Here is a 21,861-nt window from a genome sequence, read left to right as displayed (position 1 = left end):
GCACCGCAGTCAGCATGCACCACGCTGGACCAGCGCCCACGGGCAGCTGCCAGAGTGGGTTAATAGACCACAACTAGCCCGGTGTTACAGAATGACACAAAACACTGAGATGAGTAACAAAACAATATTTCAAAGGGTCAGTTGTACGTGTGTGAGGACCAGATCACACCAGAAAACTCACTGGGAGATCACGGTCGATACACTGGACAGCAGCGTGTCCAGGCCGTTTCTCCAGTCCTCCCCAACTACACAGCCTGTGTGCTGCCCGGGCACGAGCATCCAGGCTGCCACCTGGCCATCTGGCACTGCTGAGTGCCTGGAGGCGTCCAACTCCCCGCACCCCAAGGAAGCAGGTGCAGTCACTGTCCTCACCCCATCACAGAGCTGGGACATGTGTCCAGGGTCCCTGCTGCTGAGGTCGCCCTGACCCTTACACCATGGGCTGTCCCAGACGCGGAGAAGTGGCAGGTGTGTTTTGGGGGCAGGTGGGCACCTGAGGGGACCTGCCGAGAGGCCCAGCGCCACGCCTCAGTGCGGTCTGCTGCTGGACTCCAGGTGTGACCGTTTGCCGGCGGTCAGCACCCCGGGATGGTCTCCCGGCTCAGAAAACGTCCTCTTGTAGCTCCGCCCGTTGGCCCCAGCACGGTGCCACTTGCAGATGTCCCCGTTCAGAATGTCCTGGATGTGCTGCACAATCAGGTTGATGGCAACTGCGGCGAAGACAGACAAGAGCGTGTTAGCTGCCTGCACCCACCAGCAACACTGCCCAGGAGCCCCCCTCGCTGAAACCCTGCGGGGACACCTGTCTGGCACCAAGTCTCAGCAGAGAAAAGGCACATCTGGACCTGAGCACATTTGGACCTGCTGGCTTGGTCCGCGAGGGTTTCTGCTAACAGTGACTTTGTCAACCAGTTCTCTACATGTCTCTCCCGCCAGCTTTGCTGAGGCGAGCTGACAGGTGACACTGCCGGTGCCGGTGCCGTGCTGGGGTGGGGCGGGGCAGTGCCTGCCTCGTGGCTCTGGGAGCAGACAGGAGTCGGGCAGCCGTCAGGCCTGGTCTTACCCATGTTGTCAACCCCGCGAGGGATTATCACGTCGGCATACTTCTTGGTCTGCAACACAAAGCAGGCTCTCGTCAGGATCTGTCCACCCCCCAACCCAAGGTGACGGACTTGGGGAGTGATCAGCCAGGTGTGAGGAACAGTGCTCCAGGGAGTGAGGCAGAAGGTGGGTGAGCATGTCTGAAGTGCTGAGCTCTTGCTCAATCCTTTGAGCAGCTGCAGGGACAGTTATCTGTGCCAACAACTTCGTTCTCTGGGCCAGGAGAAGCACGGCACCCTCCACCGCTCGTGAGGTGCTTCCTCCGCCACCAGGGACCTCCTGCAAGCACCCCGGAGGAGCCAGGGGCGCACTGCGTGCAAGGACGGCGCCGTGCTGCTGCCAGCATGCTGGGCACCGCTCGCTCTCGCCAGGCCTGTGCTAGGGCGGGGCGGGGCTGCCGAGGGGCACACACTGAACCTGGCAGAGCACAGGGAGGGCAGGGAGAAAACGGTGTAGCCCATGGGATGGACCTGTGAGCTGTTTGGTGGTACTGACACGTGAATCTGGGCAAAGGCAGTATGTCCCGAGATGAGCACAGAGGCAGGCGGGGAGGAGTCCTGGGGCAGCTGTGTCTGTAGGAAGGGGACACCCGTGAGGGCCCGGCGCTCCCCTGGGCAGGCTCACTGCTGAGAGGGCGGGAGAGGTCTTCCTGCTGGCAGGGGTGGGAAGGACCGGTCAGCTTGGGCAGAAGCAGTGGCTCCACGTGAGGGTGAGGGAGAGGGAGAGGGCAAGGGAGAGGGCAGTTCAAGGAGGGTTCTGGGGGCTCTGGCGAGGCCGGTGTTGCCCCCACACAGGGTCACCAAACAGATCTGGTGTCCACTGTAACAAGTTAAGTTTTCTAGTATTTTTCAGAAATGTCAGAGAACATGAATGTAAAGTTAAAAGGGTTTTCTTTAACCAGCAACACACAGAATTCATGTCCTACTACCTAAAGCAGGAGACCTGGGGCCAGTTCCCTTGGGCTGTACTTTTACCTTTACATACTGCTCGTCTCCCTCTACAACACTCCAGCCTGAGCAGAATCAGGAGCCCTGTTCAGTTACAAGTGGAAGGCGGAGGAAAAGACAGGCATCTGCGCAAGCGCGAATCCCTTCTACTCCGGCCGGACCGGAGCACGCCAGCCAGCACAGCCTAGAGACGGCCGGTGACGTGAGGCCCTCACTCCTACTGTGCGCCAGGGGGCGCTTGTGGCCTGAAGAGACAAACCCCTGCCCTGAGTTTACCCTGTAGGGGGGGAGTAAGCAAGACAGACGGTGCTGTCAGATGACCAGAACACCCTGGGAACACAGCAGGCAAAGGCCAGAGCAGAGGGGTCTTTGGGGTCATGCTGCAAAGGCAATGCCGGTGACCTGGGTGAAGGCCTGAGGCAGGGAGGAGGGAGGCTATGGAATGGGGGGACAGGGCTTCTCTAGGCAGAGGGAGCAGCAAGGGCAGGGGGCCTGGAGAGCTGAGAACTGCCCTGGGTAGCTGGGTGCAAGCTGCACTCTCTATTTATAAGTCAGACCACGTGCATCCACGACCCAGCTCCCGTGGAACCGGGTATAGTGTCTTTGAACAGGGAGGAAAGGCATTCCCAAGGCGGGTACCGGCAGGCAGAACTCCTCGAAGGCTGGCTTGACGAAGGTGGTGTACTGGGTCAGGATCTGCTCCAGGTCCCTCCCGCGGTTCACGTCTCGGAGAACTGCAGAGACAGGAGCCAGGTGCCACCTTCAGACCCGAGGACGTGCGCCCAGCCTCGGCCCCAGGCAGGGAGGCTGAGCCCACCCTACCTCTTCTCGACAGCCTGACGTCCGAGTCCGTGTCCACAAAGAGGCGCAGATGGAACATGTCCCGGATCTCCTGGCTGTAGAAGACCAAGATGCCCTCAAACAGGACCACGTCTGCAGGGTATACCACCGTGGTCTCCGGTAACCTGCAAGGCGACAGCAGGAAATGGGCCCTGTTGCAGAGAGGACCTCCGGGGCACTGACTCCACAGGAAACAGATCACGGTGGGAGAGGGGTGTCCACAGAAACCAAGGGAGGGGTCAGGGCCTGCTGCGGGGTGGTGTGTGTAAGCCCTCGAAGGGACGCCCTAACTGGCTCCCAGGAACCACCTGCTTACCTGGAGTGAGTCACAAAATCATAGGTTGGGACCTCGACAGTTTTGCCCTCCATGATGTTTTTCAGTGTCCTGTGCATCAAATCATTATCAAAAGCATCTGCAGGGATGGGACAAAAGGCAAGGCAATCCAGGTGGCCTGTGCTGGGAAGGGAGGGGACTTCCTTTGCCTTGGGGTCAGCGGCCACAGCTGGGTGCTGGTGGTACCAAGGAGCCTGAGAAACTGGAGAGCTGCCCCAACAGCTGACATCTGCAGAGCCCTCTGCAGTCCTGCACACCACAGCATGGACCTGTCCTTGCTGACCTCAGGAGTGCCACTGCCCAGGCTGCTGTCTGCTCAGAGGTCTGAACACGGGGGTTTCCTGACCAGGTAACGCTGAGAGATTGGTGGGTGTAGGCAGGTGGGTGCCAAGGCCCCTAAGGCCCTCTGCAGGCAGACTGGCTCCAACCAAGGGAGTCAGCAGCTTCTATGGGCCTGTCCAGGGTTCAGCCAGGTCCATCAGCTCCACCAGGAAGCCCCCGGCCCGCCCCGCACCCTCAGGGCCTCCGGACCTACCTGGGTGGTCGAAATTGTACTGTCCCTTCAGGGCCTTGGCCTTCTGCTCCGCGGTCAGCACCTTGTAGAACCGGTCTTGGCTCAGGATGACCAACTTCCGCTGCCGGTGGTCGACTTCGTTCTGTCCCAGCAGCTCCATGATCTTCTCACACACAGTTGACTGGGGACAAGGAGGGCGGATCCCGCCTGAACCCCGCCTCCTGCCGGCACCCGGGCCTCCTGGGCGCCCTGCTCGGCGCTGGCTCCCGAAGACACCGGCCCGCGGGGCAGCAAGGACCCGGGGCCCCAGGGCCGGGCCAACGGGGGAAGGGCGGGCGCCCCGCCGCTGCCTGCGCCCCGGCCCGCCCCGCCCACACCCGGAGGAGCACCTGGGCCGCCGCGGTGGGGTCTCCCCTCCGGGCAGCGTCGAGCTGGCACGGGCCGCCGGGCCGCCCGGCCCTTACCTTGCCGCTGGCGGTGCCGCCGCTCACCCCGATCAGGAAGGGCCGCTGGTGAGGCCTGTCCGCCTCGGGGCCGGCGCCCTCGTCGCCTCCAGGCGAAGCCATGTCCGGCCCCGCTCGCTCGCATCGGGTTGTTCGCGGCCGCCGCCTCCCGCAACCAGCCGGCTCGCTCGCCCCCTCGCCAGGGTTGGAGACGCCCCTCCGCAGCTCCACTTCCGGGGGCCGCGCGGGGTGTGGCGGGAGTTGTAGTCCGAGGCGGCTGGGGGCGCTGCGCATGCGTGGGCCGAGCCCGGCTGCCGCGCCTCGCTGGCGCCCGCGTGTCCGCCGCTCTGTGTGCCGCATGTTTGCTGCAAATTGCAAAAGGCATTCGGCGTCGCGCTCGGGAGCTTCCAGACGCCAGCGGCCTCCTCAGCAGAGGGCCGTGGCCGGGGAGCTTCCCTCCATCCACATCTCCGGTGCCTGGGGTGGGGCCGTCGGCAGGGATACCCCGGGACTGCAGGGCTGGGGTGGGGACGTGGGTCGGCGCGTGGGGCTTCCGAGGTCACCGGAACTGGCTTGGCCGCCTCGAGTGCGGTCACCCCGAGAGCAGGGCATCCACCTCCGCCCCTCCGCACCTGCCCGCTGCCGTCCGCTCCCGGCTCCACCGCCGGGCTCTGCCCTCTCATCGGGTCACTGCCTTAGCCCGCCAAGTCCATTCCTCTCCAGGCCATCCGCACATGGGCCACCTGTCTCCCAGCATTTCCCCAACATTTCCCGGTCGTGCCACCCAGCCGCTCCCCCGCTAGAACCTTCATTTGCTCCCCACTGTCCGCACTCTTCAACCCCTGGGCTGGTGGTGGGTAAATGTTGTGGGATGACTTTTTATATGTATTTATTTAATGCTCACCCGAGGATATTTTTACATTTATCTTTCAGACAGAATGAGAGGGAGAGAGAGAAACATCAATGTGAGAGACAGCGATTGGTTGCCACCGCACTACCCGGTTGGGGCCGGGGTCAAACCGCAACCGAGGTACATGCCCTTGGTCGGAATCGAACCTGGGACTCCTTGGTCCGCAGGCCGACACTCTAACCGCTGAGCCAGACCAGCCAGGGCAAGGGATGACTGTTTAGACTCATGCACCAGGCAGGCTGTGAGCCAAGAAGGCAGAGATGGGGTCGATTTGTTCCACCTGTGCCTTCAGTGCCTGGTGCAGAGAAGGCAAATACTGATGGACTCATTGTAGATTTTCCTCCGGGGCATCAAGACTCTTTGCAGCTCTGGTTCCTGATGCATTGTGAACACTCCATGAATATTTGATGGTGCCGAAGCATGATGCAGGAGAGAAGAGAGCAACAGGCAAACATCAAGTGAAATCACTGTTTATTTAACTTCAGAAGTATTCACCTCAGGAGGGGTTCCTGGCAGCGGCTGCCGGTCAGGCGGCAAGTGCAAGGGGCCTTGGGCCTCCTGAGCCCTGTGGACCTGCACTGAGGGAAGCTGATGAAGGGGCAGCTGGGTCAGCATGAGAAAGCCACCCCCTACCTGAGCGGAACAGGCGCTCAAAATGGGAGGGCCATGCGCCCGCCCGTTCAGTAAGCCTGGCAGGTTTAGGAGCCAGGCTGTGGGGTGAGAGTTGGGTACAAACCTTGCCTCTGCTGAGTGACCTTGGGCAGTGACGTGATCGCTGTTTCCTTACTTCCCAAAGGGAGGGGACATCATGACTTTGTTAAATTAGTATCTGTTAAGTGGCGCCCAGCCGGTGTGGCTCAGTGGATTGAGCATCATCCCATGGACTGAGAGGTCCCAGTTCGATTCCCAGGCAGGGCACATGCCTGGGTTTCGGGCTCCATCCCCAGTGGGGAGTGTGCCAGAGGCAGCCGATTGATGCATCTCTCACATCGATGTTTCTATCTCTCTCTCCCTTCCTCTCTAAAAAATCAAAAAAATTTAGAAAATATTTGTTAAGTGGAGCACAGGGTGCTGGAAAGTGAACAAGGTTCAGCAAGAGACCTGAGAGAAATTGCAGTAGAGACATTATTACTCACGGGTCCTGGAGGAAGTACACAGCCCGCCTCGAGGGCACAGTGCAGACTGCAGCCAGAGGCAGGACCTGGCGCACATCCCTTTAATAGGGCCTCTGGGTGGAGTGCTTTGGGGTTCCCGGGCTAAGGCTGGATTGGTCAGTTCAAACCAAAAAGTGGAGTTTTGGTCAGCCCCACGGGGTCTTATCTAAGGGTTGCAAAGGCAGACAGGCCCTGGGGGGCAGGGGAGACTTGATCTCGAAGGTTGTTGGAGAAATCCTGTCAGGAGCTTACATTTGCTGTGGCTGGGCTGCTGCCTGGGGCGTGGCTCCTGTGAGGGCTGGTGTCCCTGGAGGTGTGCAGGCTGGCAACACCGAGGGGTAGCTTAGCTAACTGTGGACATGGAAATGACAGGCGAGGTTCCCATGCCGCAAACACACAGAGGACTCGGCCTAGGGCCCGGCCCAGAGGAGTGCCTGTTGGGTGTTTTCTTTGATTCTGCATTTGTCTATTAACTGTATGTTCTTATCTTTTGTGTTTTTGGTACTCTGGCCTTTGTGGATCTTATACACCCGGGGGGTGGGGGGCCCTCCTGGGTCAGCCAGTTCATAGACACAGCCAAGGGAGCCCATTCTTCACACCCACACCAGCCAACACCCCACCTCATCTAGCTGACACGCTCCCACCAAGCCCAGGCCCGGACACCCTTCCTCCCGGAGCCCACCCTGTTCCCCGCTGACGCTTCTCAGCATCCCTTCCCCAAAGAGGCTCTGGCCCCTGCCTAGCTGGATCGGCCAGCCTAGTCCTGTTCTCAGCGCCTCGGCATTTCTCTTGGAAAGCCCCTAACACGCTGGTTACGTAGTAGATCCTGCAGGCTCATGTCTGTCTGGAGAGCATGCAGGCGGGGCCCGGCTGGCTCGTTCGGAGCCTTTGCCGCGCACTAAGCGCTGAGCAAGGGGGTTGAGACTTGCCGCTCTCGGGGTGCGGGTTTCTCAGAACCAGGGGAGGCAGAATTTGTAGAGTGACCTGTGACTACCCTCTGGGATTCTGCTCCTGTCTTCACTGCCCCCCAACCCCTCGAGTTCACATGCGCACGGGAAACAGGCCGCCCTCCTCTGTCACCCCCTTTGCCAATCCAGCCACCTGCAGAAACGCCAGTCCGCCCCAATCACATCTTCAAGCTTTTCTTTTTAGTTTTATTAAATATGTTTTTATTGAGCCCTGGCTGGTATGGCTCAGCAGTAAGAGTGTTGCCTGTGGACCAAAGAGTCCCGGGTTTGATTTCGGCCAAGGGCACATACCTGAGTTGCGGTTTGTCCCCAGCCCCAGTTGGGGTTGTGTGGTTGGCAACCAATCGATGTATCTTTCTCACATCGATGTTTCTCTCTCTCTGTTTCTTCCTCCCTCTCTCCCTCCAGCTCTATCTGAAGATTAATGTAAAAATGTCCTCAGGTGAAGATTAAAAAAAAATAAAAAAGAAACATGTTTTTATTGATTTTAGAGAGAGGAAAGGAGAGAGCGAGAGAGACATCAATCAATTGGCTGCCTCCTACATGTCCCCTACTGGAGGTCAAGCCTTGAAACTAGGGCATGTGCCCTGACTGGGAATTGAATCAGTGACCTTTCTGGTGCACGAGACAACACCCAGCCCACTGAGCCACACTGACCAGGGCGTTAAGCCTTTCTTGAACATAAGCTGAGGCTCAGCACTTACAGTTGACCGGGTGTCTGACATCTCAAGTAGCGTGTTCTGCCATTTTCCTAGTCACAGAAGTAACCCATGCCCACTGCAGAAAAAGATACAGATGGGGAAGCTAGACTCCCCCATCACCCGTCTTCCAGGGAAAACCGTGTTGTGTCCTGGTGTTTACCCTTCTGGTCTGGCGTGGCTGTGGCTGGATAGCATGGACAACCTGCCAAACATTCAGAAAGTAAAACCAACGAGTCACCGAAGTAGTAATCAGTCACAGTTTATTTTGCACACACCAGACAGTTCAGAGCCGGAAATTCTCCAACCAAAGCGCGGAACGAGGCTCGGAGGCGTGTTGTGGTAAAGAAGCTTACACCGTGAGCGGCAGTGACTTCTCCCCACTGCTTCGTTGCATTAGAATTTTCCTAAATAATACTAAATTGGTTAGTGGCTACCTTGTGTCAATTTTGGGAAACTATTTTTTTTTTTGCTTATGATTTCCAGAAGCATGAGCAAGAAATGACCCAGGTCAAGTTAGTCTTGCAGAACAGCTCAGTTAAGCTTAGCAGGACTGAGCTGGTTTAGTCTGCCCAGGGAGCTCTCAAGGCCGGTCTCTGCTCTTGGTTCTAACAAACGCTGTGATGTGGGTACCATCATTATCCCATTTTCCTGATGAGGAAATTGAGGAGCAGAGTGATTCCATGGCTCACCCAAGGCTCGCGGCTGCAAACGGACTTGCGGTCAAGAGAGCAACTCAGCAGGTGCAGGGAGTCAACGACCGGACTCACCCGCACGCACATTCTGACACAGAGAAGTGCCCGATTTGCCCGTCCAAGACAGGAAAGGGAAATCCAGCCACAGTCAACGCTACCCAGGCTCCTGAATGAAGAGGGTCCTGGAAGCCAACCAGTGGTTGGAGCCGAGCTGCCTATAAAGGGCCAGGACCAGCTCGTGCCTTAGGGGGTGGGAGTCAAAGCCACAGGCCCCACACAGCTGAGGGTTCTAGAACTGGTCGACCCATGCACCAAGAGGCCGCATGTTCGGTTCCTGGTCAGGGCACATGCCCAGGTTTTGGGTGTGATCCCCAGTGTGGGGCATGCAGGAGGCGGACAATTGATGTTCTCTCTCATCGATGTTTCTCTCTCTCCCTCTCCCTTCCTCTCTCTCTAAAATCAATAAAAAAATTTTTTTTAAATAAATAATATGGGTCTATAGCAATGAGGACATGACCCTTAAATACAACACACAACCCCGAACTGGGTTCTGCACTGGGGAGGGACGGGCAGGGCTTAGAAAAAACATTATCGGGTCACGTATACCATTCTTGCAAACTTTTTCCTGAATTTGAAATTATTTTCAAGTAAAGAGTTTTAAAAAACCGTTTGACAAGGAAGTACATGGATTAGACTGCATAACATCAGAGAAGACATTTTGAGGAAAAAAAAATGTAGATTTTAAGAGCCAAATGGAAATTCTAATTAAAAGGAAAGACATCACAGTGTTTTGGAGAGTGCCCCTCAACTCGGGCTTGCCTGAGGGTTGGTGTGATGGGGTGCATGCATTCTTGGGAGGGGTGCCACTGAGGAGAGGGACCGCCGCTCAGTGCACCACAGGTGTACACCGTGGCCTGTGTTCCACTAGTGATGCTGACCGTGATCACCAGGCTGAGGTGTGCCAGGCTGGGCCCTGTGAACTTGCTGCTTTTCCCTTCGTTCTGCCTAAGTATCTTGCAGGAGGAATTTTGTGCACATAATTCTGTTTCTGTTTAAACCACTTCCAAAGACCCACACAGTTCAGCTTCCACTGGTGGGTCTTGCCGTGGCAGCTGTTACTGTGCTGTTCCAGTGGTGGCTCCCTCTTTCCCTCGGTCCTTCTCGGGGCGTCAGTCGGGACTGCGCAGCCCTCATTCCCCGGAGCCTCGCGGCCGCGATGCCCAGCTGTGCGGGCCCCGTGGCGCGTCTCCGGCCGCTGGGCTCTGCACGCGTCGCCCTGCCCCGCAGAGCTGCCCGGTGGCTGCCCGCCCCCGCCCCCAGCTCGGCGAGCGCGGCCGGAGCTCGGGACCTGCCGGCCCCGCGGGTGGGCGGCACGCAGGTTCGGCCGGCGCCGGGCGCAGGGAGCCACCTGTTGACACAGCCGCGGGCAGCCCGGGCGGTCAATTATTAACCGGCCGCGCAGCCGGCACCAGGAAACCCGAGCCGGCGGCGAAAGCGGAGCCGGGCCCGACGGCGGCGGGAGGTGCCGGGCGCAGGGCGCTGCGCCGCCCCGCTCGCCCCGCCACCGGCCGGCGCCATGGACGCAGGTGAGGACGCGGGGCCCGTGCGCGCTACGCCCCAGCCCGGGTGCGCGCCGCAGGCCTGCGGGCGGAGGGTCGGGGGCTGTCTCCGCGGGCCCCAGTCCGGCCCTGCGCTGGGCACCACCCTCAGGACCGGGGGACCAGGACCTGCGTGGGAAGTTCGGGCAGCGTCGGCCTTGTCCCCCCCCAGCCCTGTGGACGCCCCTGAGGGAGAGTGAGGAAGAGGTGGCCTTTGGCGTGGCCCTGGGGCCCCTGCAGCCCCCCAGGTGGGCAGCAGGGGCTCGAGCAGGGGCGGTTTGGGGGCACTGTCCCCTCCCCTCCTCCACCCGCCATCCTTCCTCTGGGGACGGTTCACCCCTCTGGCCAAGCCCAAGCCCTTAGAACCAGGCCAGGGGGATTAGCAACTGGGCTAAAGGGAGGGAAGAGACCCCAAGACTGAATCGGGGACCCCGGGGGTGGGGCGAGCCAGAGAGACGGGCAGACAAGGACCGGACCGCGGACTGGCTCGTTCGGGGAAGCCCGACGCCCCCCCCCCCCCGGAACCAGGCCCTGGAAGCAGCGGGGAACCGAGCCCCCAGGCTGGAGGGCGGTGGGGGTGGTGGACGGTGCGGAGCCCTGCCCCGCGCTCCAGCGACATCCTTGGTGGCGGGGGACCTGGATTTGCTCCGCGACCCGCTCCTGGCGGGGGATGCGGCGGCGAAGAGGGGCGGGCCCGGGGATCCGCCGGCTCCAAGCGCCACCGCCGCCCGCGACCCTTGAGCCCCTCCCGGCCCTCCCCGCCGGAATGTCCCGCGGAGGCTCGGGTGTCGAGAATCCGAGCGCCCAGCCCGGCAGGCAGCGCCGCCAGCGCAGTTATTTACTCTGCAGCCCTATCTCCGCGCCATCGGGCCAGGTATTTGCCCTGGCGGGGCCCAGGGAAACTGCGGTTTTTGTTTCGATAACTGGGGCAGGGGCCCGGCGGCCCCTTGGGCATTCCGGTGCCGCGTCCGTGCCAGCGTCCCCCGGGGGCCGCCTCCCGCCTGGCTCTGCGGCTGAGGCTCCGGTTACCTGCAGTCAGCCTCGGTTCTCCAACCTGCGAAATGGGGACAGAAAAGCCCACCTGTGACACGAGCTCTCAGAAGGCAGCCTGGTCATGTGGTTGTTCCTGTTATCACCCTCATTTTACAGAGGAGGAGAGGAGGCGGTGGAGAGGCCAAGCCACGTTCCTGCCTGTAAGACCACCCAGCCCGGGCTCTGGCCATGGCTGCGCTGGTTCGGCATTAGCGCAGATGTCTAGGCACGGAGGGCCTGCCACCTGATAGATGCTTACTGATGGCAGCAGCTGACAGCACTGTCATTGCTAGCCACTCGGACCTCTTACCTGCATAGCCTCACCCTCTTAGCAGCCCCCCAGGCAGGGGAGCGTGCTCAAGCAATGGTATTTTCACAGGGTTTGTGTACAGAATGGTATTTCTGACCTAGAACACAGGCCCATAGCAGATGCTCAATAAAAACCACGTGGGATTGCTTCAGTGCCTGGCTGGCTGCTGCCGCTGTGGAGCCACATATTCAGAGGGTGGTTTGGGGCTTTGCGTCGCCGGGGTGGTGGATATTGGACCAGAACTTCATCACTAAGTCAGCCAGTGGCACCTGATGGCCCTCTGGCTTAGACAGCAAACAGTGCTTCTCATTCCCCAGGTTCCCCAGTGGCGGTGTGGCCTTGATTATTTTAAAACACCAGCCCTTGGCTGGGTGGGTGAGGTTGGGAGCTGCCCTGGAAATCCTGAGAGTCTAGCCAGGTCTCTACTGCGCGGAGTCTGGCTGGTGCCAGGGGGCAGGGATATTTAGGTCAGACCCCCCCTCCAGTAGATCAGCAGCCCCTCAGCCCCTTAGAGGGGTCCTCCTGGAAGAGCCCAGCTCCCTGGACTGAACAGTCACAAATCCTTCTGATTTTAAGGGTGGACCTCACTTCCCAGTGGCTTTCATCACACACACACACACCTCACTTCTTATAGGTTCATCAAACTGGCAGGACACCTTTGCATTTTCTTACCTTCTAACTTTATTCTTTTTTTTTTTTTTTTTAATCCTCACCTGAGGACACTTTCCCATTTTTTGTTCAGGTAGAGTGGGAGGGAGAGAGAGAGAGAGAAACATCGACGTGAAAGGGACACATCGAGTGGCTGCCACCCGCGTGACCCAACCAGGGCCAGGGACAAACTGCAACCGAGGTACATGCCCTTAGCAGGAACTGAACCCGGGTCTCTTTGGACCGCAGGCCGACGCTCTAACTGCTGAGCCAAACTGGCCAGGACCTTACCTTCTAACTTTAGATAGCAGTAGCCAGTGTTAATTAAGAGCCTGCTCCCGTCACACACATATACTCATTTCATCCCCACAACCCGCTAAGGTGTTTTTAAAGATGAGCTGCCTGGCCCCTGAGCTCCACTCCTGACCGTAGGAGACCCTCATCCCAGATCCACCAGCCCAGCCCTGCCCCGGACACTGAGGGAGGAGATGACAGAAGTCTACTCTGCCCTGTCCCTCCTGACAACTCCCTTCCCCTGCTCGCCTCCATGCGCTGTCAGGCCCTGGTACCCTCTTCAGTACTGCATGAGTCTGTCTGCTTGTCCACACCCCATCCACCCTTGCCTCCAATCTGGCTTAGGCCATTGTTGTCTCTCCCTTTGTGGCCCTCATTTGGGTCATTTCCAGTTCTCTGGACAAGCTACCAGAGAAGACTTTGTACCAGTTACCAGTTGGCTTTTGCTGCGTAACCACCCCAAAACTTGGTGGCTTAAAACAACAGCATCTGTTATTAGTCAAGATTTCTGCATCTGTTGAGATAATCATACTGTTTTTATCCATCTTGTTACTGTGGTATAGCATGTTGATTGATAGGTGGATATTAAACCATCCTTGCCTCCCTGGAATAAATTCCACTTGATCATGGTATATAATCCTCGTAGTATATTGTTGAATTCTGTTTGCTGATCTTTTATTGAGAGTTTTTTCATCTTGTGTTGATCAGGGATATTGGCCTGTAGATGATTTTTTTCTTTCTTTTTCGTGTGGTGTCCTTGTCTGGTTTTGGTCTCAGGTGATGCTGGCTTTGTAAAATGAGTTTGGAAGTGTTCTCTCCTCTTCTATTTTTGGGAAGAGTTTGAGAAGGATTGATGTTAATTCTTTGTGTGGTAGAATTCACCAGTGAAGCCATCTGGTCCTGGGTTTTTGTTTGTTAGAAGGTTTTTGATTGCTGATTTAATCTCCTTATTAGTAATTAGTCTGTTCAGATTTTTTATTTCTTCTTGATTCAGTCTTGGTAGTTACATATTTCTAGGAATTTATCCATTTATTCTAGGTTGTCAAATTTGTTGGTGTATTAATTGCTCACAGTAGTCTCTTATGATCCTTTGTACATATTTCAGTGGTATTAGTTGTAACATCTCTTTCATTTCCAATTTTGAGGTTTCTCTTTTCTCTCTTTTTCTTGGTGAGTCTAGCTAGAGGTTTTCAATTTTGTTTATCTTTTTAAAGAACCAGCTCTTCATTTTATTGATCTTTTCAATTGTATTTTTAGTCTGTATTTCTTTAAAAAAAATTTTTTCTTTATTGATTTTAGAGAGAGAGGAAGGGAGAGGGAGAGAGAGATAGAAACATCCATGAGAGAGAACATCTATTGGTTGCCTCCTGCATGCCCCCTACTGGAGATTTGGCCCACAACCTGGGCATGTGCCCTGACCAGGAATTGAACCAGCGACCTCTTGGTATGTCAGTCGATGCTCAACCACTGAGCCACACTGGCTGGGCTAGTCTGTATTTCTTTAAAAAAAAAATGTTTTTTTTTAATTTTTTATTTGAGAGAGAGAGGACGGGAGAGAGAGATAGAAACACTCATGTGAGAGAGAAACATCTATCAGCTGCCTCATGCATGCCCCCTACTGGGGATCAAACCCACAACCCAGGCATGTGCCCTGAGCGGGAATCGAACCGGAGAGAGAGATAGAAACACTGATGTGAGAGAGAAACATCTATCAGCTGCCTCATGCATGCCCCCTACTGGGGATCAAACCCACAACCCAGGCATGTGCCCTGAGCGGGAATCGAACCGGGACCTCTCAGTCCATGGGACAAGGTTCAATCCATTGAGCCACACCAGCTGGGCATTTTAGTCTGTGTTTTATTTATTTCCACCCTGATCTTTACTTCCTTTCTTCTACTAAGGGCTTTGTTTGTTCTTCTTTATCTAGTTCCTCGAGGGTGAGTTAGGTTGTTTATTTGAGTTCTTTCTTGTTTCTTGATGTAGGCATTTATTGCTATGAACTTCCCTCTTAAAACTACCTTTGCTGCATCTCGTAAGTGTTGGTGTGTTGTATTTCCATTTTCATTTGTCTCAAGATATTCTTTAATTTCTCTGTTTACCCATTGGTTTTTCAGGAGCATGTTGTTTAATCTACAGTTATTGTGATTTTCCCAGTTTTATTTTTCTTGTAATTGATACTGTCATGGTTGGAAAAGGTGCCTGATATAATTTTAATCTTTCTAAATTTTAAGACTTGTTTTGTGGCCTAACATATGATCTGTCCTGGAGAATGTTCCCTGGTCACTTGAGAAGAATGTGTATTCTGTTGGTTTTGGATGGAGTGTTCTGTATATATCTGTTAAGTCCATTTGGTCTAATGTGTTGGCTAATGCCAGTGTTTCCTTATTGATTTTTGTCTGGATGATGTATCCATTGATGTAAATGGGGTATTAAAGTCTTCCACTATTATTGTAATGCTGTCTATTTCTCCCTTTAGGACTCTGTATGTTTAAGTGTTCCTATGTTGTGTGCATAAATATTTATAAATGTTGCATTCTATTGTTGACCTCTTTATCATTATGTCTCGCCTTCTTCTTGTCTTAGTAGCCTTGGTTTTGAGGTCTATTTTGTCTGATATAACTATAACTACCCAGCTTTCTTCTGGTTGACACTCGCACGGAATATATTTTTCATCCCTTCACATTGAAACTGTGCGTCCCAGCATCTAGAGTGAGTCTCTTGTAGGCAGCATATAGATTGGTCTTTTTTTTTTTAATCCACTTAGCCACTTTGTCTTTTAATTAGATAATTTAGTCCACTTGCATTTAAAGTAATTATTCATAGGTATGTACTTATTGCCATTTTCTTAATTGTTTTTGTCTGCTTTGGTGATCTAGTTTTTAAAGTCTTTCTTATGCTGGGCCAGGTCTGTCCCCTACATACACAGTTTGTGGGGGAGTCTGAGACTGTGTGGATCCATTCTGGGGTGACGAACCAAACCATCTCAGCTGCCTGGGACTGAGTGTTTTTTCCGGATGTCAGATTTTCAGTAGTTAATCTGAAAAAGTCCTTGGCAAACTGAGATACATCGGTCACCCTGAATCACAGACAGAACTAGGGGATCCCCCTCTGCCGCTCCTTTCTCTCTGCGATTCCCCCACTCTGTCCGCTCGGCAGAGGCCCCTTCTGGCTCCTCTGGCCAGAATGACAGGGTTCCCGGTGGAGTTTTAGCTCCCACGCTGCGCCTGTCATGTGGCTCTGGGCTTCGAGCTTCCGGGAAATGAGAGGAAATGGGAAACAGCCTGCTGAGCCCGCTTCTCTGAGGCTTCACCCCACTCCACAGCCTGCCTGCCTTCGTTCCCTCCTTAGTGGCTTTGTGTAGTTTCCTTTTGTACTTTGCCTAAAGTTTTTAGTTTGAATCAGCAGGAGAGATCGGCTTTTTAAGAAAAATGGTAAAATAGCCCTGACCGGTGTGGCTCAGGGGTTGAGCATCATCCTGTGCGCCGAAAGGTCGCTGGTTCTGTTCCCCATCTGGGCACAGGCCCGGGTTGCAGGCGTGATCCCCAGTAGGGGGCGTGCAGGAGGCAGCCGATCCATGTTTCTAAAATCAGTAAAAACATATTTTAAAAAACTGGTAAAATATTCATAAGAATTACCATCTTACCCATTTTTAGTGTACAGCCCAGTGGCATTTAGCACAGTTACATTGCTGTAACCATCACCACCATCCGTCTCCAGAGCTTCATCTTCCCAGCTAAAGCTCTATCCCCATTAAACACCAGCTCCCATCCCGTCTTCTTCCTTGGGCCCCGGTAACCTGGAGAGAGAGGTTTCTATATTCATTTGTTTTTTACTCCTCGCCATGTTCAGAGAGAGAAACATTGATCAGTGGCCTCCTGAACACGCCCTGACCAGGACTGGGGATCGGACCTGCAACCTAGGTATGTGCCCTGAGCGGGAATCAAACCCTCGACCTTTTGGTGTACGGGACAGTGCTCCAACCAACTGAGCCACACCAGCTGGGGTGAGAGAGAGGTTTTAAAGCCTCTGGTTGCAAGATATTTATCAATGTTCCAGTGACCACGCCAGTCACGCAACTAAGTCCAGGTCCGGGGGTGAGAAACGGTCTCAGCGTGGATAAAGGCGTAGGGGCGCGAACCCCACAGCAGTCTGTGAGGCGCAGAGGCCCTAGTGAGGCCCCTGGCTGCTGGGAGGGGGTTGGGTGGGGAGCTCTCAGAAGCTCAGCACTCTCTGCCATTGGGGATCCCTCCCCCAGGGTGCCTGGCCCTGACACCACCAGCCAGCTCTGTTGGGGGTGGGGGAGAGGTGGGGGGAGGGGTTAGCAAGGCTCCTCCAGGCTGACCGGTCACTGCTGTATCTATTTTACTTATCTCTCCGCCTCCTATGGCCACAAGGACACTTCAGAAATGAACTTCCAAAGCCAATCCCTGGGCGGCCCACCCGTGCCGTGGGGCCTTGAATGCCAGTCCAGGTTGGAGGTCTGCCCGGAACACTTTCCTAGGCCCTTCCTCCAATGCCTGCCTGAGGCCCAGAGGTGCTTACCTGGTCAGGATGCTCCAGGAGGTGCAGGGGCCTTTGGGATTGGCTGAGGTCTGCTTCCAGGGTTTATTGTGTGGGCGCTGGGGGTCAGGGCCGGGGTTGCAAGGCAGCTGGGCCCTGCTTCAGGGTGCTCTCTCCAACCCCACTCAGGTTTGTTTGCTTTTTAATTTCATTTTTATTTTAATAAAATTTATCTTCATTGTTGAAAGTATACAGATGTTCCCCCTTTTTTCCCCCAATGACCCCCCTCCTTCCCACTCCCACCCTCCTCCCACCCCCCTCCTGCCTTCCCCACACTATTGTCTGTGTCCGTTGGTTTGCATAGATGCATGTAAGTTCTTTGGTTTATCTCTTCCTGCCCTCCTTCCTTCTGAGGTTCCTCAGTCTAACAACCAATTTGTACTTAATCCCTTCATCTTTTCACCCATCCCCCACCCGCCTCCTATCTGGCAGCCAACAAAAAGTTCTCAGTATCTATGAGTCTGTTCTGTTCTGCTTGCTCATTTGGTTTGTAGATTCAATTGTTGATAGATATGTGTTTATTGCCATTTTATTGTTTATATTTTTTATCTTCTTCAAGAAAACCCTCAACATTTCATATGATACTGGTTTGGTGGTGATGAACTCCTTTAGCTTTTTCTTGTTTGGGAAACTCTTTATATGGCCATTGATTCTTAATGGTAGCTTTGCAGGACAGAGTAATCTTGGTTGTAGGTTCTTGCTTTTCATCACTTTGAATGCTTCTTGCCATTCCCTCTGGCCTGCAAAGTTTCTTGAGAAATCAGCTGACCGTCTTATGGGAACTCCCTTATAGGTAATTAACTGCTTTTCTCTTGCTACTTTTAAGTCTCGCTTTGGCCCTGGTCGGTTTGGCTCAGTGATAGAGCATCGGCCCACAGATCAATGAGTGGCGGATTCAATTCTGGTCAAGGGCATGTACCTTGGTTGCGGTTTGTCTCCGGCCCTGGTAGGGGTTGTACGGGAGGCAACCAGTTGATGTGTCCCTCTTACGTTGATGTTTCTCTCTCTTTCTCTCTCTCCCCCTCCCACTCTATCTGAAGATAAACAGAAAAATATTCTCGGATGAGGATTAAAAAACAAACAAACAAAAAAGATTCCCTCTTTGTCTTTAACCTTTTGCATTTTGATGATGATGTGTCTTGGTGTGGACCTCTTGGGGTTCATCTTGTTTGGGATTCTCTGTGCTTCCTGGAGTAGTATGTCTGTTTCCTTCACCAGGTTAGGGAAGTTTTCTGTCATCATTTTTTCAATCTCTTATTCTTGCTCTTCTTCTGGCACCCCCATGATGCAAATGTTGGCACGCTTGAAGTTGTCCCAGAGGCTCCTTACACTACCCTCATTTTTTTAAAATTATTTTTTCTTTTTGCTGTTCTGATAGGGTGTTTTTTGCTTCCTTATATTCCAAATCAATGGTTTACTTCTTGGCTTTACCTACTCTACTACTGATTCCCTGTAAATTATTCTTTTTTTTTTTTTGTCTTTAAAATTTTTTTTTATTTTTTAATTAATTAATTTTTGTTACAGATGTTTCTCCTTTTTCCTCCTGTAAGTTATTCTTTATTTCAGTTGGTGCCTCCTTCATTTCTGACTGGTCCTTTTTTATGCTCTTGAGGCCCTCACTAAATTTATTGAAGTTCTCACTAAGTTCCTTGAGCATCCTTATAACCAGCATTTTGAACTCTGCATCTGTTAGATTGCTTATCTCCATTTCATTTAGTTCTTTCCTTGGAGTTTTGTTCTGTTCTTTTATTTGGGACCTGTTTCTTTGTCTCATTTTGGCTGCCTCCCTGTGATTGCTTCTACGCATTAAGTAGAGTTGCTCTGTCTCCTGGGCTTCCTAGGGTGGCCTATTGCAGTAGGTGTCCTGTAGGGTCCAGTGGCACAGTCTTCCCGGTCTTCCCAGCTGGTCCCTCGAGGTGCCCCCCTTCATGTGGACTGTACACCCTTCAGTTGTAATTGCGTCTTGATTGCTGTTGGCACGTCACTGGGAGGGGTTTACTCAGGCTGATCAGCTGCAAGGACTGGCTGTGCCCACTGACCACTGGGCTCTGACTCCCTTGGAGGGTCAGCTGTGCAGGGCCCACCACACAGAGCAAGACTGACTTCAGCAGGGCTCTGGTACCCCCTGCGCCCACCCCTTGAGTGTGTCGCTTGTGGAGGTGGTTGGGTGGTGGTGCTTCAGTGTGGTCTGAAGCTGTCCACTGGGTGTGCTCGCCCTGGGGCCTTCCAGGAGGCGCAGGCCAAGGCCAGCCACTGCCTGTGTCCTTCAGGAGCCCAGCACAGCCACTGAGGGTCAGGACGCATTGTGCCTCTCTCCCTGGAGGGGCTGCTGCGGGGCTTGGGGGAGGGCTCCCATCTGGCCCAGTGGCCTCTTAGGGCTCATAAAACCTGACATTTCTTCCCAGGAAAAGACACAAAAGAGACCACCAGCCCCTCGACCCCCGAGGACTCCTGGAGCCCCGAGCTCCCGCAGCTCCCACAGCTCCCGCGCTGCCCACAGCCCCTGGATGAGGATGGCGGGCCCCGGGAGGCAGCAGCTGCTGATGGGGGTGGTGCCCCCGCCCAGGAGAACCCCCCCGCCGACTCCCCGGCCGAAGCCTCGGGGGCGCCCCCCGCCCAGGCCCAGGCGGAATGCCATGCCAGGCAGGGGGCCAAGGTGGCCGCCGGCGGAGTCCCGAACATCGGCTTCGTGGGCGAGCCCCCTCCCTACGCGCCACCTGACCCCAAGGCCGTGCACCTGCTGTACCCGCCCTTCCCGCAGGGGCCTGTGCTTTTCCAGCCCGGGCCCTCGCCCCAGGCCCTGTACCCGCCGCCCACAACGCCCCTCTACCCTGCGCCCACCCCACCGCAGCTGTTCACGCCTTTCCCTGTGGTGAGTAAGGCACCCAGCCCGCGGTCACCCTCCTGTCCCCTGCTCGATGCCCGCTCCATGCCCAACTTACGTCCCACTTACTCATCCCCCACGTACCCCTCACTTGACGTCCACTCACCCCTACTGGTTCGTGCCTCGCAGTCCCCCTACTAGCCCCCGCCCTGGGGGGAGAGCGTGCTCATCGGTGGTGAGAAGTCACCATGGTACCCTGCAGAGGCGGACAAGAGCTGCCTCAGCCTGGGGAGCGGGCGAGCCCAGGAGGCTTCCCGGAAGTGGGGCATTTGAGCTGGGTTCTGAGGGGTGAATAGGAGCATGCAGGCAGGGAAGGAAGGGCACGCTGGTCGAGGGCACAGCACAGGCAAAGAGGCAGTTAAGCCTGAGTGTTTTGGGAATGGCGGTGGTCTGTGCAGCTCAGTGGGAGGGGAGGACGGGAAGGTGGGAGCCATTGTGAGGGCCTGGGGCCCAGGGCCTCCGGGTGGGAGATGATCGCATTAGACATAGAACAAAACAGAACACCAGGGCTGCCTTTGGAGGAGACCTTAGCGGTCCCCCAGGTGGGGAGCTCGTGAGGACATGGAGACACTAAACCCTGGACTGGGCAGTTGGCAGAAGGTGGAACTGGCAGTTCTCCTGGGGTCGAGGGACAGGCGGGCCGTGGGGAGGGCAGAGGGGGCCTGACCTGACCCCTCGGTGCCCTGCAGCCTCCCTGGGTGGGGGTGGGGGTGGCTGTGTCCTCACTCTGGTGTCGGGCCTCTGTCCCCACAGTACAACAGCGCCATGGCCGGCATGCCAGCCCCCACCACGGTGGAGCACAGGCCCCTGCCCAAGGACTACATGATGGAGTCTGTGCTGGTGACCCTCTTCTGCTGCCTGCTCACTGGGCTCATCGCCATCGTCTACTCCCACGAGGTAGGGCGAGGGGCCCCGGGGCCGGGGTCGGGGTCCACACGGCCCGCTCCCCGCAGCTGGGGTCTGTTTCCCTGGCAGGAGGGTGGGAACCGGGCCCTTGTCCAGTCGCTGGGCCCTTGCCCGGTCCCACCTCCTTCCCTCCTCAGTCTCTGCCCCCGCCACTCAAGCTCTGCTCTGGGAAGTTGGGCTGAATCACAACAAAGGTGCGAAGGACCCACAAGGCCCAAGGAGCTGCCCATCCCAGGGGCTTGTGTGCAGTGGGGCAGAAACCGCCCCCACCCACTCATTCTTTCTACCCATCCAGCTCTACCCCCCAGCTACCCACCTGTGTCCACCCACCCACCATTTCAATAGCTCCCTTCCTGCCCCCCACCCCCTCCCTTCGGCCCCCCACCGCTCGAACACTGCCGTGCACAGGGTTAGGCTCTGGGGGCGCAGTGATGCCAACGTGAGGATGTTCTGACAGAGTAGGCAAGCCTGGGGCATCCTGCCCAAGCCAACCTGGCTGCAGCCCTGCCCCCCACCGGTTACGCTGCCCAGGGACCAGCCGGCCAGCACTGTAGGGAGAAGGTGGGACTCCGGAGGCCATGGCCTGCCTGTGAATTCTGGCTCCACCACCAGCTGTGTGGCCCTGGGCGAGTCACTTAACCTCTCTGAGCCTTGGTTTCCTCATCTGCAAAGCGGGGGCAACCAAGATCCCAACATCGGGTGTTGTGAGACTAGATCGCGCCAGGCCCGCGGCGGGCGCCCAGGAGCCTGCACCCATCCCCGCACACTTCCCAGTGCGTCCCGGGGTGCAGTGGCCTGGCCAGGAGGGTGTTGCCCGGGAGGAAGTGGGGAGGACGAGGACCCCGGGTCGGCTCACTCGCCCCATCTCGTTGCAGACTCGGGCGGCCCTCAGCCGGGGGGACCTGGCCCAGGCGGAGGAGGCCTCGCGCAAGGCCCGCTCTCTCGTGCTGTTCAGCCTGCTCTTCGGGGTCTTCGTGTCCACCAGCTGGGTCATCTACGTGCTGGTGGCGCTCTACCTCCCGTGA

General features: G+C 55.9%; 2 protein-coding genes across 2 annotated transcripts; one reads left to right on the top strand and one right to left on the bottom strand.

The window, feature by feature from the left end:
- Nucleotides 1–123: 123 nt before the first annotated feature.
- Nucleotides 124–4,304, bottom strand: UCK1 (uridine-cytidine kinase 1). The gene is made up of 7 exons (XM_036261143.1): nucleotides 4,201–4,304; nucleotides 3,758–3,917; nucleotides 3,205–3,301; nucleotides 2,871–3,013; nucleotides 2,688–2,782; nucleotides 1,064–1,112; nucleotides 124–710 (listed from the first exon to the last, which is right to left on the bottom strand). Exons 1-7 carry the CDS (start codon nucleotides 4,300–4,302, stop codon nucleotides 529–531), a joined length of 828 nt encoding a protein of 275 aa, XP_036117036.1. The 5' UTR covers nucleotides 4,303–4,304; the 3' UTR covers nucleotides 124–528.
- A 5,876-nt stretch (nucleotides 4,305–10,180) lies between these two features.
- On the top strand, nucleotides 10,181–21,861 carry PRRT1B (proline rich transmembrane protein 1B). Its single transcript, XM_036261698.1, has 4 exons — nucleotides 10,181–10,190; nucleotides 19,452–19,918; nucleotides 20,684–20,827; nucleotides 21,712–21,861. Exons 1-4 carry the CDS (start codon nucleotides 10,181–10,183, stop codon nucleotides 21,859–21,861), a joined length of 771 nt encoding a protein of 256 aa, XP_036117591.1.

The sequence above is a fragment of the Molossus molossus genome, unplaced genomic scaffold (genome assembly GCF_014108415.1).
Source record: "Molossus molossus isolate mMolMol1 unplaced genomic scaffold, mMolMol1.p scaffold_m16_p_14, whole genome shotgun sequence".
Lineage (NCBI taxonomy): Eukaryota > Metazoa > Chordata > Mammalia > Chiroptera > Molossidae > Molossus > Molossus molossus.
The sequence above is the reverse complement of the archived record's forward strand: the minus strand, read 5'-3'. Positions and strand labels throughout refer to the sequence as shown.

What these genes read in the sequence shown, in the direction of transcription:
- UCK1 (XM_036261143.1), bottom strand. Translation starts at nt 4,302, where the DNA reads ATGGCTTCGCCTGGAGGCGACGAGGGCGCCGGCCCCGAGGCGGACAGG. An exon ending in GCGGCACCGCCAGCGGCAAG is followed by an intron (nt 3,918 to 4,200) that starts GTAAGGGCCGGG and finishes CCTTGTCCCCAG; the next exon opens with TCAACTGTGTGTGAGAAGAT. An exon ending in TCGCGGGGTTGACAACATGG is followed by an intron (nt 711 to 1,063) that starts GTAAGACCAGGC and finishes TCTTCGCCGCAG; the next exon opens with TTGCCATCAACCTGATTGTG.
- PRRT1B (XM_036261698.1), top strand. An exon ending in TGTTCACGCCTTTCCCTGTG is followed by an intron (nt 19,919 to 20,683) that starts GTGAGTAAGGCA and finishes CTGTCCCCACAG; the next exon opens with TACAACAGCGCCATGGCCGG. An exon ending in CCATCGTCTACTCCCACGAG is followed by an intron (nt 20,828 to 21,711) that starts GTAGGGCGAGGG and finishes ATCTCGTTGCAG; the next exon opens with ACTCGGGCGGCCCTCAGCCG.